Consider the following 17,121-nt stretch of genomic DNA (forward strand, 5'->3'; position numbering starts at 1 on the left):
ATTACACTCATAAGGTTTCTCTCCAGTATGTGTTCTTTTATGGATTTGGAGATCACTGTGAGTTACAAAGGCTTTACCACATTGATTACATTCATAGGGTTTCTCCCCTGTATGAATTCTCTCATGCCTTTGAAGATTACTGGGATATGCAAAGGCTTTACCACAATGGTTACATTCATAGGGTTTCATTCCAGTATGTATTCTTTTATGTACTCGGAGATTACTGTGGCCCGCAAAGGCTTCACCACATTGAATATCGTCATAGGGTTTCTCTCCAGTATGAATTCTTTCATGTCTTTGAGGATGATTCTGATATGCAAAAGCTTTACCACAATGAGTATATTCAGAGTGTTTCTCTCCAGGATGACTTGTTTCATGCCTGTGAAGATAATTAGCACATGTGAAAGCTTTACCACATTCATTACACTGATCAATCGTTTCATATGTATGCATAAATGTTACAATTTGATTTAATCATAAAAAAAAACAGATCTTAAGGTTTTATGCCGTTTTTATGTTCATGGTGTTCTCCTTCATTATGGATTGTTTTACATTTTTGAAGATACCTATAATCGTAAGAGCATTTATTACATGGCTCACATTTATAGCATTATTTTTCTATATAAATTTTCCACACAAGAGAACTGCAAGAATTCAGAGCTTTACCACACTGATTGCATTCAAAATTTTTCCTATAGTGAATCATACCACATTCGCAAAGTGAACCAGGACAAACAGAAGATTTTCCACATTCGTAGCACCTATAGGAATTTTATCCAATGTGAGTTTGTGGATACTCCCAATAAAGTTGGAAAACTGGTGGGGTCCATGAGTTGCCTGACAAACCACAAGAGCACTGATCTCAGTCAGATAGGGATAGTTTATTGAGTATGTACCCCAGGACTGACTGATCAGAGCTACAGGTCAGACTCAGGAGCTGAACCATGATATTGAGTTAAGATCCCACAGGGCTTTTTAAGCCTGAGATCTATAAACATCTGTGCCAAGGTATTCCAGTCAAGATTTAGGAATAAGGGATTTTCTTAGGAGCATGTCTTTGTTATATATTTATCCTGCTCCCATTGGTTGGAGAATTCAACTATGCCAGGAGATATGCCTTGTCTAACATTCATGTCTTAACTTGTCAACCAGGATAGGACTTATCTTGTCTAACATTCATGTCTTAACTTGCCAACCAGGATGTGACTTATCTTGTCTAACATTCATGTCTTAACTTGTTAACCAGGATGGGACTTATCATGTCTAATATTCATGTCTTAACTTGTCAACCAGGAGGTCAGTTACATATATACATGCCTCTTTCCACCAAGAAGGATCTCAGTTCCTAGGGAGGTCTTGGGAACTTCAACTTTATTCAACATCTACTCAAAATGAAAGTCTTATAATAGATGCAGGTGTTTCTCTTATGATGGGGTCCATCCCAGGGACAGATTATAAAGGCAAATACCATGAATGCTTATACACAGGTGTAGAAAATGCTGCTGGGTAGTTGGTTTGGGTCCAAGCTTATACAAAGCAGTTCTAACTGACTTCTCTTGTAATTGGCTTCCAAGACCATAGAATATAACAAAGTCTGCAATCAACTTGGGCATAAGAAAGTTTCCTAGTAACATCAGAGAAATAAACATGAGAAATTTCCTTATAACATTAGCAACAGCACAAAATGTCAGACTAGCCACCCACCTAGGCCTTAATATTTTACCTAGGCCTTAACAAAAACCAATTAATTGCAAACTTGTATCACATTCAGAAAGTCTACTCATATTGGATACTATTACATATCTTCTAATTGTTCTGGGAGAGAGATACCTTACTTCTTTCAATAGCCCTATGCTCACATGTCTTGTATCCATTGTGACATATGATAATCTTATTTAAAGGAGAGTAACAAATGAAAGGGTTCCACATTGCATTCACGTAGTTTGACTTTTTATTCTTCATAGACATGTGGTATGGTAGTAAGGTTTCCCCATAACATTCTTGACTCACTTACATTGCCCCTCTCATCAAACTTAGCAATGTTACTACAAGTATATTAGAAATCCCAGCTTTACTATGGACTATTTGCTTATTAGAAGGTTGTGGACATATACCTATATATAATATACCTATATAATATCACCTATTAAATGTGTATACCTTTTGCAATATGTAAGTGGTATAAGACTAAACAAATTGGAAGTTATACAGCATAGCTCTACTGAGGTTATGATTCCGTTAGGGCATTCTTTTTTCTTTTTCTTTTTTCTTTTTTTTGTTTGTTTTCGAGACAGGGTTTCTCTGTATAGCTCTGGCTGTCCTGGAACTCACTCTGTAGACCAGGCTGGCCTTGAACTCAGAAATCTGCCTGCCTCTGCCTCCCAAGTGCTGGGATTAAAGGCGTGCGCCACCACCGCCCAGCTCTTTTTTCTTTTTTCTTTGAGGAATGTCTTTCAAATATATTAGTTATCTGACATTGAGGTACATAATTCTGTGAGAATTTAATTGTTGTAGAAATTTTTAATCTCAATCTGGGGTTTCTATCCCACCTTGATCATTCAATTCATGGATAAAAGACATATAACTTTTATTATTCCTAATCAACCTAAACAGCACATGAGCTGGGCAGAAATCTTATCCTCTATGCTATTAGAGTTGGCCTGATGCTACCTGTATTCTAATGCTAATACTGGTTCCCCAAGATCTGGTTTTCTCAGACACAAGAGAGTCCACATGTGAACTCAAAAGATTAGTGTTCTCTGGCTTGGGGGTTGAAGGAGAACCATGAGGGGTTGAAGGTGAATGGAGGAGAAATCTTCATGGGTTAGGGGAGTCATAAAAATGTGGCCCTGAGGCCTGGTCAATTAGAGTAAAGAGCAACCCAAATAAAACACAGTAATAACTCCAGATTATCAATAGAAAAATTATTAATCTTTAAAGAATGGAGAAATAAATGGAAATTAATATAAATGCTTTTAAGCATGCATGGATAAATAAATAAATCCAGGTCTTTGATTTCAGTGTTTAGAAGACAAAAGCAACAATAGTTATATTTCTTGTGAGTCAGACTAACTTAATCTACAAACAAATCCAGGTGAGTTCAGGCTACATACAAAAAAAGTATCTCAATAAATAATAATAATAATTTAAAATTGTTTTAATTGTCAAAATAAAGTGGTTATAAATTCAGTGGTTATAATGATATTACATATCTTCTATGACAAAGGTCAAAGTAGAGCAGACCTAAATAAAAAAGAAGCTGCTAAATTAAATCAATCTATATTTTTGATGACTTTGGGTTACTGGACCAAAGGGATGCTATTTTAGGAAAGAGGCTCAGTATTGGCTGGCTTTGCATGTCAACTTGACACAACCTGGAGTTATCACAGAAAAAGGAGCCTCCCTTGAGGAAATGCCTCCATGAGATCCAGCTATAAGGCACTTTCTCAATTAGTGATCAAGGGGAAAGGGCCCACTGTGGGTGTTGCCATCCCTGGGCTGGTAGTCCTGTGTTCTATAAGAAAGCAAGCTGAGCAAGCCAGGGAAAGCAAGCCAGTAAGTAACATCCCTCCATGGCCTCTGCATCAGCTTTTGATTCCTGACCTGCTTGAGTTCCAGTCCTGACTTCCTTTGGTGATGAACAGCAATGTGGAAAGGGTAAGCTGAATAAACCCTTTCCTCCCCAATTTGTTTCTTGGTCATGTTTTGTGCAAGAATAAAAACCCTGACTAAGACAGGCTCTATATTTGTGTTAACAAACAAACAAACACAACAACAACAACAAAAAGGCTTTAGACTCCTAAAATAATGAGGATCAGATTTCATAGTGGAAGACCCCTGAAGATCATGGCTGCAGACAAAGGAAAAAAAAATCAGAAAAACCAAACAGGACAGGTAACATGATTTGCTGATCCCTCTACATGGCCATCAGCCATAAAACTTCAGCAATACATAGCCTATAAATCTTGTGGGCTACAGTTCTCAAAATTCATCATGTCATTCTTTCATATGGCATAAGTAAAATTTTATATTACAATTTGGTTATTGATCGAACTAATTCATAAAAAGATAGTTGTTTTCACCTGCTCAAACAAAAAACAAAAATTTAATCCTTAACTAATCTGTGCACCTTTCACATTTCATACAAATATCTTTATAAAACTAAACATTGGTTGTAAGTTTTGTATATTACAAAATAAAAGACCAAACGGTCAGCTCTGACAAAATTCACCCTTGGGGATGCTGAGACAGTGAGACATACTGTCCACCTCCCTTAATCCTTAATCCTATCTCAACTGCATGAAAGCTGTTTCCTCTAAAGACTTGCTTCCAAAATAGCTTCAGAAAAGACTGCTGATCCCAGATGACCTTGGTTCATCCAGCCTTTCACACTGTTACAGTCAGGACTTCAGGTAAGTCCTAAATTTTCTCAACACATAAAGACTGTACAGCACATAATACCAGCTAACTTTATTTTGACTTAACCATTTTTCCAACTCCCTTTTGGTCCCTAAAACAAAAAAATTCTTCACCCCAAATCAACAAAAAACAATTATAATAAGGTTATATTTTGTTACATTGGTACAAAATTTTGTATTTTTTTATATATACAGATTTAAGGTTGTCATTGTTATAAATCTTTATATATTGATACAAAATTTAAGATTAATTTTATTGTTTTTATATAGGCATTGTGCCTATACAATTCATCCAAAAATATAAGGTTTAATCCCAGTTCTTTCAATAGCTGCTATTACAAACTGCTTAGGATAAGTAAACAATACAAGTTAACGGTCAGTCAATCAAACACATAGTTGTATAGATACTAGTCTAGATTATGACAAAAATATATATCCTGGACTATACAGATAATTGCCGGGTGGTGGTGGCACATGCCTTTAATCCCAGCACTTGGGAGGCAGAGGCAGGCAGAATTCTGATTTCGAGGCCAGCCTGGTCTACAGAGTGAGTTCCAGGACAGCCAGGACTACACAGAGAAACCCTGTCTCGGAAAAAAAAAAAAAAGACTATACAGATAATGGATAGCTGGAGACAGGTATTCTTTGCTTGTTCAAATATGCTATAAATAAGTGGTTTTCAAAAGCATTGGAGGGCTGGTGAGATGGCTCAGTGGTTAAGAGCACTGACTGCTCTTCCAGAGGTCATGAGTTCAAATCCCAGCAACCACATGGTGGCTCACAACCATCTGCAATGAGATCTGATGCCCTCTTGTGGGGTGTCTGAAGACAGCTATAGTGTACTTATAATAAATAAATAAATAAATAAATAAATAAATAAATAAATAAAGTTTAAAAAAAAAAAAAGCATTGGAGATCCACAAAATATGACATTTAATGTTATTTCATTACCAAAAGATCTTTTAACTATGAGACATGTCTGTTCATGACAATATCCACTTCAGAAAAGATAATGAACATCAATACCTATGTGTGGAGTTACTTAAATTATGGAAAGCTAGCCACTGGGCAAGAAAGTGGGCCCTAACTTTATCTGCAGACAAAGTACTGTCCAAAAAGGACATATGGGTGCAAGATAGTTGATTGCTATACTCTGCCAAGACAGAGCAATATTTTATAAATATTATAAAAAAAATATTGGGGACTGTCCAAGCAGTAAGCTTTCTCTGTCATTCCTATGATTTTTAAAATCTGTGTCCTAACACTTCTGCATACTCAAATAATGTTTATTCTTTCTCAAATCTCTAATGGGGTTGAAAATTAAACAGTTACAGCATTACTGTAAACTTAAATTAAGGTTTAAAAGTCTGAGCCAGGCGGTGGTGGCGCACGCCTTTAATCCCAGCACTTGGGAGGCAGAGGCAGGCAGATTTCTGAGTTCGAGGCCAGCCTGGTTTTCCAGAGTGAGTTCCTGGACAGCCAAGGCTATACAGAGAAACCCTGTCTTGAAAAAACCAAAAAAAAAAAAAAAAAAAGATTTAAAAGTATGTTCTAGGTCCACAAAGGTAATTTTAGGAGAGTTATACAAGTTAGGATAAAAATTAATTTACATACAAAACTCTAAACTCACCAGGATAAAATAGATAATAAAATATTTTCTCCTAAATTCCCAAATACAATCAGACAAGATTTTTAAAATGTCACTTTTACTTAATAATTCAATTTCATAATTATTCCTAGGGTATGTTGTTCATTATTATTAAAAAAGGAGCCTTTTTATTTAGACAAAAAAAAGGGGGAATTATTGAGGTTTGGTCTGCTGCTATGTATTGTAATGCTAAATTCTATACCTGAAGGTCTAGGCCTATGCGTGATTTCACACATTTATAAGCTTTTGTTGTGCAAACCTTATTCCCTGATTTAAAACTATTAGTTAAATAAAATTGGCTATAGCCAATTACTAGATAGATTAGAGGTAGGTGAGTTTGGAGTGACCTGGTTGGGGGAGGAGATGAAAAGGAGGAAGAACGAGTAAAGAGAAGAAAGCAGCCATGAGGGACAGAGACCATGAGCACATGCCAGGAGAACCAGCAAGTATCTGGGGTACATGGCTGGGGAGGTAGCCAGGCCAGCAGTTTAAACAGAAGAGTAGGGGTTACACCCCAGTAGCTGTCAAAGTCAAATAAAATAACCATAGTCTGAGTCTCATTTATTTGTAAGCTAGTCAGGGATAGTTTAATTTAGTTGTACTACACTTAATAATCATCATTATACTTAAAGCAGTGCTTTTTTACACTGTTGCTTTTCTTTAAAACTTCCAGGACACATTAAAATTCTTTCAGAGGCATATATTCATCAGCTTGCACATGAAAATTACCTTCCATGTCTTCTAGAACTTTGACAATGTTCTTCAATATTATGTTCTTCCCAATTGTAGCCTAAAATATAGTACCAGAAAATGTATGATATATTATTGAAAAATAGGCAAAATTCAAATTACTATAATCAGTGACCCTTAGAACTACGGCTGATTTATTCTCCTCATTCTTCCTGATTCTCAATTCAAATTACAGAAGATCATCAATAACAAAGAAACATTTGTCTCCTTATTTTAATAATGGAAAGAAAATGGCACAGTTTTACCTATAGCAGTAAGGTTCTTGTAGGTCTCCAGCATCACATCTCTGTAGAGACTCTTCTGAGAACGATCCAGCAAAGCCCACTCTTCCTGAGTGAAGTTCACATGCACTTCATCATAGGTCACTGCATCCTAAAATATCCCATACGTGTGTACAACAGAAAGTATGATGCCAACAACACTAAATGTATGCGTCATTGACAATATATTCATATAATTCTACTGCTTCCTCCACTTATTTCCTGACACAAAAGTTCTAATTATTAACCAAGTCATTTTATAGGGAAACTGAATAATGAAGTTCATCTCTGTGCCTTTTGAATAGGATATAGCCTTGCAAATGAAATGCCAATTAACACACATACACACACACACACACACACACACACAGAGAGAGAGAGAGAGAGAGAGAGAGAGAGAGAGAGAGAGAGAGAGAGAGAGAGAGAGAGAGAGCAAACAGATCAACAGTACTGAGCACAAAGAGGCAGGCATACCTAATTGAGTTGGATGCCACCCTGGTCTATGCTATGAGTTCTAGGATAGCAAGAGTTATATATTAAGACTCTGACTCACCTGCAAAAATTAATCAAACAAACACTAAAGAAAGAAAGAAAGAACTCAGAGGTCTTTACTGTGCTGGGGACCTGCCCTGGCCTCTAGAGGAGACCTTTAGGGGAATGGTACTGGGCAGGGCACAGTGTCATTTGAAAGTCAAAGACTGATGATCTCTGGTTTATAACTCTCTCTTACTGTTTTGTGCTAATAAGAGCTGGTTTCTTTTCTTTCTGTCTCCAGGATCTCTTGCTGGCCAGGGGTTAGGCTTAGAACTTGTTAACTCTTCGTGAACCAGAAAGAAAAGAAGAGAGGAGAGGAGAGGAGAGGAGAGGAGAGGAGAGGAGAGGAGAGGAGAAAAGAAAATCATTTTACACGGACAACACACACAGAAACACACATTCATACACATATACACACTGGCCGGGCCCAACAACCTGTTTCATCAATTCCATAAGTATTCATGCATACTTGCAAACACACATATACTTATACATGCATGAATGTACATACATTTAGACAAACAGACACACAAATATATAATTTGTTGGATAGGGCTGAGCCTCAAATGCCACACACATACATTTTGACGGATGTAGCAGAGCCCCCAAGCCATCAACTCATTTCTTTTCTCTGGCCTTTTTATACCTTCTTAGCCAAAAGGTCTTCAGAAAATTACCTCATAGATAAAATGTTACACAAAAAGGGAGTTACAGAAGGATGCTGATAGTAAGTTCAAAACAGTGTTTCATTCTATAAGTTCATCATAAGTTCAAAGCAACAGTTCCACATGGCCTTGTTTTATCATAGCCCACATCTGTGGCCTCATCCTTGGACCTGACCTAGAAAGAATGTTTTTTCCTTGATCACAAATTTGCCCCAAGCTTATTTCTCCTCTTAGGGTAATTGTGAAAGCTCATTGTATTTCTGATTATGCAGCTTTTACTCACTATTCTATGGGGAGTGGGTACATTCTATTCTTGATTCTAATTGTATTATATCTTTCTAGCAAAACAACTAAAACTATCTCCTTAAATTTTCTTCTTAAAATTATTTTAATCAGGGCTAGAGAGATGGCTCAGTGGTTAAGAGCACTGGCTGCTCTTCCAGAGGTCCTGAGTTCAATTCCCAGCAACCACATGGTGGCTCACAACCATCTGTAATGGGATCCGATGCCCTCTTCTGGTGTGTCTGAAGACAGCTACAGTGTACTCACATACAATAAGTAAATAAATCTTTAAAAAAATTATTTTAATCAAATCAGGAATTCTATAAAATCATTAATTCATCTAAACAGCATTAATTCATGAACGTTCATCTTCATGTTGATCTGCAGGAAATTTGCTCAATAGGGTAGGCTGATGCTCAGGAATCATAAGGCTATGTAATAGAGACAGGAAAGGCATATCAGCAGCAAGAAGCAATCCTGGGATGAAGTTTCTAAAGACTCTGTATTCTCAGAGCTCACCTACCTCAAGCCATGCAAAATGGTGGGCTATCTCCAGAAAATTTACTTGCATGCCTTCCAAGCCCATCAGCTAATCATATAAAAAGAAAGCAAGCCAGGCATGTTGGCCCACATCTAATCCCAGCACTCTGGAGCCAGAGACAGGTGGACCAAGTCCTGCCTGGTCTACATACCTACTTTCAGGACACCCAAGTCTACACAAAGAAACTTTGTCTTCAAAATAAAACAAAAGCTGGGCGGTGGTGGCGCACGCCTTTAATCTCAGCACTTGGGAGGCAGAGGCAGGCGGATTTCTGAGTTTGAGAGTTCAAGGCTAGCCTGGTCTACAGAGTGAGTTCCAGGACAGCCAGGGCTACACAGAGAAACCCTGTCTCGAAAAACCAAAACAAACAAACAAACAAACAAACAAACAACAAAAAACAAAAAAAACAACAACAAAACACACACACACACACACACACAAAACTAAAATAAAAAAAACAACTAAGAATATAAAAATGTTAGGGTAGCAAAATAGCCTAGCATTGAATAACAATTGCTTCTTCTGTAGCTTATGTGATTTAGGGATAAAGCTTATAACATGAGGGCATGACAGCACAAGAAGGAAGCTGACTGATCAGTTTGAACCACAAAACAGAAGACACAAAGAACAGGAAATGAATGGGTTGAGCCTATAGACACTCACATTCCACCTCCAATAAGGAATCTAGAAAGGTTCCTCTTATAAAAGCTTCTGGGCCTGTCTTGAAAAACCATAAATAAATAAATAAATAAATAAATAAATAAATAAATAAATAAAATAAAAGCTTCTGGGCTGGTGAGATGGCTCAGTGGTTAAGAGCACTGACTGCTCTCCTAGAGGTCATGAGTTCAAATCCCAGCAATCACATGATGGCTCACAACCATCTGCAATGAGATCTGATGCCCTCATATGGGTGTCTGAAGACAGCTACAGTGTACTTACATATAATAAATAAATAAAACAGCTACAGTGTACTTACAAATAATAAATAAATAAAACAATCTTAAAAAAACTTAAAAAAAAAAAAAAGCTGGGCAGTGGTGGCACACGCTTTTAATCCCAGCACTTGGGAGGCAGAGGCAGGCAGATTTCTGAGTTCGAGGCCAGCCTGGTCTACAGAATGAGTTCCAGGACAGCCAGGACTATACAGAGAAACCCTGTCTCGAAAAACCAAAAAAAAAAAAAAAAAGCTTCCATAAGCTCCCCCCAAAAAACAAAAGAGAGACAAGTGTTCAAAGACATCATCCTATCTGGGAGCTTTTAAATTCAATCAACTACACTTTGAACCTGATCACTATAGGCTCATGGTCATCCCAATGATCTTAATAGTCTACAACAGCCTGTACACATGTTGTTCAAATGTCCAGAGAGCTTTTTGACACTCAAGGCAATCTCTTGATCTCCACATCTTGTAAAATCAGAAAGCAAATTACATCTTTGTAACATACAATGACACAGAATACTCCTTTCCATCCCAATAGAGTGGAATGTATCCATAGCGATGGAAGATTGGACCAAGACAAGAAACCCAACAGGGCAAACACTTCTGTCTCAGATACATGAGGCTGCTTCAGTTTCAAAGGGTTTAGATGGCCCTAACCCTGCAACTTCTCAGACATCTCTCAGTTGGTTACTTTCCACCCCATATGCATCTCTCCATGGCAGATTTCTCATAGCTTAGGTATCTTAACATCTTGTGGTCTCAAAATACAACTCAGGCTTCATCCTCACAGCTTCATACAGTGAACTCTCAGTTTTCTCACTGGGGCTCTGTCTTTGCCAAACACAGATGGCTGGAACAGTGCTGAACTGCAACCACAGAGGAATAATTTAAATTTTTGTATCTTTCTTGCTTCCAGAACCAGCACAATATGGGTGATACTGTCAAGTTTGGCTTCCAAATTGGGATGGAATCCACATGCTTAGACCACCAGGTTTTATATGAAGTTCTTTCCTGGGACTAGGAATCACTTTGCCTACTCTTTCTATTAATTGAAGGCTTAGCAGGAGGGAGTGTTACCCTTGGGGCTTAGGCTTCAAATCCAGAGCAAGGTCCTTCTGTTTAATGGTGATAATTTCCTTCATGATTCCTGACTCTGTTTCAGCATTTGGCTGACACCTGAAACTTCCCAGCGCTGTTTTTCTCTACAAGCCACAGACTTTGCATATATTTCTGCCCAACTTATTGCTTTTTTTCATTGTAGTCAATCTACCATCTAAGAAATCAGGCCATTATTTTTTAATTCTGCCTTATTCAGATCCTCAGGGCATGGCCAGAATTAGAAAGACTTTGGCCGGTCAATGGTGGCACATGCCTTTAATCCCAGCACTTGTGAGGCAGAAGCAGGCGGATTTCTGAGTTCGAGGCCAGCCTGGTCTACAGAGTGAGTTCCAGGACATCCAGGGCTATACACAGAAACCCTGTCTCAAAAAACCAAAAAAAAAAAAAAAAAAAGAGAGAGACAGAGAAAGACTTTGGGCCAAAATATTACACAAATGATTTCTGGCTGAATTCCACTGAAATCCTATGACTTCAATTTCTTCTGTCTGCATTAATCAACACACTGATCTTCCAGGTACTACAGGAATAGCCAATTAATTTCTGTGTACATGCCTTTTGCCATCTGAAGTCCTTATATTTTCCACATTTCACCAAAAGAGAACATTTTCAGGTTCTGCTCAGAAGCAAAATCACTTTTTGCATTCCATGTTTTTGCTCTAACTTGCTACTCTGCTGCTGTGATTGAATCTTCTAACCAAACCCATCTCAAGCAATTAACAGGGTTTTCTTTTGTTTTGTTTTGCTTTGTTTTTGGATAGTTTTGTCAGACAACAGTCAATCATTTTGGGAGCTTAGGGGATAGAAACTCACGCCAAAAAAATGAAGGCAAAAACCATGGACAAACACTGTTTCCTGGCTTGCCCTCTTGCTTGGTCACTGTCTCATGCTCAGCTAGCTCTCTTACCCAGCCCAGGCCCACTTGCTGAGGGATCCTGCCACCCTCATCGGAAGAGCCTTCCCACACCAATCATCACTCCACACAATCTCTCACCAACAGAGCATCCAGCTGTTTTGATGAGGGCATGCCCTCAAGTGAGGCTCCCTCAGATGACTGTAGGCTCTGAAATGTCAATGCTGATGACTGAAGCTACTTAGGACACACAGACAATAATATGAGAAAGCTTTACAAATCCAAATCCAAGGTCTTAACCATATCAATCACTTCAGTAGCAAAAACCCAAACATTGATGATTGCAACAACTGGAAGACACAGAGTTGCCAAGAAATGAGGAGAGGCAAGTCTTTAGGATCAAGAAGAGAAAATCAAAATTGTTTCTCCACAGAAAGTCCCCAAACCAACAAAAATGCAAGAAACTCATAACATAATATATTAAACTTTCAGAAGACAAAAATCAGTGCTGTATCATTTTCCAGAGAAACAACAATATAATTAAATTATAATTAATAAAATCACACAACATAGATGGCACCACCGATAAAAGTAAACACAAAGACAGACCTATAAATATAACACTGTCCTTTAAACAAGAACCGCAGGATTACAGTTAAAATCAAAATCAAAGCAATCACTGGCCAGCACTCACCCCATGCACTCTGGTTCACTCCTTTTCCAGTAATAGAAAATGGACTGGGGGTGGAGGGCTATTCAAATTGGAGAGATTCACTTAAAGCATACAAATGTTTCCAATGGAGAAAATAATTTTGACTGCTAAAAGTATCTCATTCTTTTATGTCAAAGAAAAGGATATCTATTACAATCACTTAGAGAACATTTTGTTTCCTGTGATTGATGCTTGTATACAAGTCTGCACCAGTGTGAGGAAATGCAAAATTTCAAAAACTAAATACAAGAAAACAGACTTTTAAAGAAAGTACATATTTGTATTATATACCTTAACAGCTTGTTTTGCATCAACTGCTTTATAAGTCATAAGTACTTTAGAAAACAAATCTATCCCCATTTTTGTGTGTACGCTTATGTGTACAAAAGAGAAGTTCAGTTCCTCCTCCAGATTCTTTTTTGCCTTGGTCTGTGACCCCCCCCCCAAAAAAATGGCCAGGTTGGACTTTTTATTGATCATCTAAAATTGATTACCTGACTACTCGATGCTACTGTCAAAGCAGGAAAGCTCTCACTTTACTTCTTCCCCAGCCCTTTCTGTGCTGTGACTACATAAGCTTCAAAGTTGATCAGTGTACTCAATTCTTACATAGGCACTCTTTGTTTGTAATTCCCCTCAAAATCCAGGGAGGTTGGAAGACACTCATTCACTAATCTCTTTTCCTTTGCACTGGCCAGTCAGGACCAGCATAAAAGAAGTTGCAAAACTGTCTTCTAGGCACAGAGTAACAGAGGCAGGATTAGGTGTGTTCAAAGTAAGTCTTAACTACATACCATAAGGAATGGCTGAGCTTCAGGAGATGTTGCTCTAAACAGAAACAAATATGAAAGCCCTTAAGGAAAAGTAATAAAACTCTTTTTTTGCATATGACATGTAATTGCAATTTTTCATGAGCCAATAAAACCTCTGACTTTTAATGAGTTATTAGAAAGCCAAAAAATCTGCAACGTTTCTACAGAAACACTCTTCCCTTGCATATTATATAACAGAATTCTCTTTTCAGTTTAAGTACAAAATCAATAGAATCCTCCTTAAAAATGACAGCTGAGTAGATCTCGTATGTTTTTTTAAATTCACTTTACATCCCAATATCAGTTCCTCTCCTCCCAGTACCCCCTCCCCCGTCATGCAAATCCTTGCCCTATTCCTCCCTCCTTATCCCTTCTCAAACTACATCCCCTATCCCCTCTCCCCCTGCACATCAACTCACTGTAGCACTAGATGCACCCTCTCCCACTGAACCCAGTTAGGGGAACAGGATCCACAGACAGGCAACAGATTCAGGACAGTTCTCTCTACCCCCTCTCCAGTTGTTGGACCAAACTGCACATCTGTTGCATATGTTCAGGGAGCTTAGGTCCAGCCATGGACCATTCTTTGGTGGATAGTTCAGTCCCCAAGAGTTCAGGTTAGTTGACTCTGTTGGTATTCCTGTGGAGTCCCTATCCTCTTCAGGTCCCTTAATCCTTCCCTCAACTCTTCTGTAGGACTCCCCAAGCTCCATCTAATTTTGACTGTGGGTCGCTGCATCTCTTCCCATTGGCTGCTGGGTGGAACCTCTCACAGGACAGTTATGTTAGACTCCTGTCTGCAAGCATAACAGAGTATCATTAATAGTGTTAGGGATCAGTTCTTGCCCATGGGATGGATCTCAATTTGGGGCAGTCATCAGTTGGCCAAGGAATGAAATTCTTAATGACTGGGAAACATTGGAAAATAAAAACAAATAAGAGATTAGAGTAGTGGTACATAAAGAAAATGGAATTTAACCCTTTTCCCTATGTGTAATGTTAGTTTCTGATATCTGTAACCATCTCAGATTTCTGAACTGACTTAACTGTGTCAAGGAGGATTGCAAATATCTGCATAGTACAACCTTTTAATTGGAAATTCAATACTCATTGTCTCAAGCTAACCTTCATAAATTGTATACCCATCTAGTCTGTTTTCATTCATATGCGTGAATTAATAGATTCTGGGAAATTACAAAATTACTTACCCTGCCTGAGTCAGGTCCTTCTTCATAATGGTGACCCCTGTAGCTGACTATCCTAAACTTTAGTCTGTGATCTAGCTCTTATCTATCCTGTTTCACTCTGCAGTGTATACAGTAAACTGTTCTTCCTATTCTGGTTTGTTCCTTTTCCTGTTATTGCAATAGACAGTTCAATACATGACTCGAATGGGTAATTTTAAAACTCTATTGTGGTACAGCCTTTTAACTAAAGAACTTGGGAAGTTTAATCAAGAGGAAAGCAAGGTCATTGCCCTGGGGAGCAATGTGACCTGAGTCAACATAACTTATCCCAGAAATATTTTTCTAAAAGGCTGAAGATGCAGCTAGAATAAACACGTCTTCCCATGGAGAAATCACTGTACTCATAAAAGTTTAGTTAAGAAAAATGTCTTTGATGACAGGATGCATGCAGCGCTGGCTAATACTCAAAGAGGAGGCAGCAGAGAAGAGATTTTGCATTCCACATTTGCTGTCACCCTTAAGTCTCTTTTAGGTTCAAGCCTCAGGTTATGTTTTGAACAATTTAAATATGGACTGGAGACTGCAAGTCTAGCCACTTAAATGGGAGATTTATATAGCAAAGATATTAACATCATTATTTCTTAAGTACACCAGTGCCCTGAAACAGCAGGTTACTCTTGAGTAACAGAGTCCTGAGTGGAAGATCCCAGAGGATGAAAAAGATAGGAAAAGTAGAAGATAGGAAGTATAAAAGCTAGGGACAAGAGGTCTTACACAAACTATGTCTTATGCTAAGTAAGCTTCTTCTTTTTTTAAAACATTATTTATTTAATATATATGAGCACATTGTAGCTGTCTTTAGACACACCAGAAGATGGCATCATATCCCATTATAGATGGTTGTGAACCACCATGTGATTGCTGGGAGTTGAACTCAGGACTGCTGGAATAGCAATCAGTGCTCTTAACTGCTGAGCCATCTCAAAAGTAAGCTTCTTAAGAATAGCATCTTGTATACTACTAACAGGAGGAAAATGGAAAAAAAAATGGTAGACTTCTATGAAGTCAGCAGAAACTATCATGCAATGGGACAAACTCAGGAGGAGTCTAATAAGCAATGGTGCACAGTAGGACACAGGGTATCTCAAGAACATTACTTACCAAACCTACAGTGGACTTAGGACTGATAGCCACAGCCCCATGTGGTAGAAAGAGTTGGTTCAGGATGTGAAGCAACCCCTCCCAAAGGCCTTGGCCTCAGAACATTAAAAGTTTCACAAGCATAACCCTTGCTTTAGAGGAGCTCTATTTTATTCTCAATACATCAGGGCCCTGGGGAAAATTCTCAAAGCCTAAGTCTGGTATTGGCTCTGCTAAGCATGTTCCTGGGTTTCCTTCTCCATACATGAGGGCCTGATGGAAAGCCTTGCTTGATTAGGCTAGCCCTCAACATAACAGTGTTTTTCCTTTTCAAATAGCTGTCACCTGGTGTAGTCTTGCCTGTGTGGCAGAACTATGTTTTTCTCAAGAAGAAAACTGGGCCTTTATGGCACACCAGGCCTTAATGTTGGTTGTGACCCTGTAATGCCGCCTTGAGCAGCTTGCTAGAGGCCTGCTCTTTTATATGAGGATGGGCTTAGTGGCTAGTTGTAAATAAGAGGGGTCTTCTTTGTCATGACCTAGAGCCAAATTTCTGGATAGTCGTCATGAATAAACATGTGTATCCTAACCCTAGCGTCCTAATCTCTAACAGGCCTGGTTAGCATGCTACTTATCTGTGGAGTGTTTTAGAAGCAGTCCTCCCTGAAGCAAATTCTACTTGGTGTTCCTTACTATCTCCTAAGCATTGGGAAATCCTTTACATTATACTCTTCTTCTTCTTTTTTTGTTTTGTTTTTCGAACATTATATTCTTCTACAGCACAGCTTGATATTGGATTGCTACACAACACATGAGATGCCTTTTAAAACCTCCACAAAATTAACTCCAAACGGATCTTACACCTAAATATTACATGCTAAGGACAGAACTTGTAGAAGATACTAGAGACACTAGGGCTCTCCGAGTTTGGCATCCTGCCAAGGATGTTTCTACACACAAGTCCCTGCTCCAAATGTTTTGCCCAGACACAGCCCCCATAGTGAAGTTATTCAGAGGCCACCCCCGGATCCAGCAAGTGAGTAGGACAAGGGACTTCTCAGCATCTGGCTGGCACTTCCCACCCAGCCCCAGGGAAGACCCACCACAACAGCTCCCGAGGCTCAGCTGCCTGCTCCTCCCTATTGTGGGCAGTGACCCTGCGCTCACCATGTGGCGACTTCAGAGCGTCCCCTCGCAATACCCAGTAGCAGAGTTCAGAGCACAACACACGGAAACATTTAAGACTGCTCAGCCTCGGAG

The 17,121-nt window shown here is 38.7% G+C and overlaps 1 protein-coding gene across 1 annotated transcript in view; it reads right to left on the reverse strand.

Moving 5' to 3' along the window:
• Positions 1 to 17,121, reverse strand: part of LOC114628078 (zinc finger protein 431-like) — an 18,868-nt gene extending 1,747 nt beyond the window's left edge. The window contains 5 exon segments of the mRNA XM_028776032.1: positions 1 to 379; positions 6,796 to 6,856; positions 7,062 to 7,188; positions 13,517 to 13,550; positions 17,029 to 17,121. The exon segment at positions 1 to 379 is cut by the window's left edge and continues 9 nt beyond it. Coding sequence (XP_028631865.1) covers positions 1 to 379; positions 6,796 to 6,856; positions 7,062 to 7,188; positions 13,517 to 13,519 — 570 coding nt within the window. The 5' untranslated portion in view covers positions 13,520 to 13,550; positions 17,029 to 17,121.

Source organism: Grammomys surdaster, unplaced genomic scaffold (assembly GCF_004785775.1).
Source record: "Grammomys surdaster isolate TR1022 unplaced genomic scaffold, NIH_TR_1.0 66, whole genome shotgun sequence".
NCBI lineage: Eukaryota > Metazoa > Chordata > Mammalia > Rodentia > Muridae > Grammomys > Grammomys surdaster.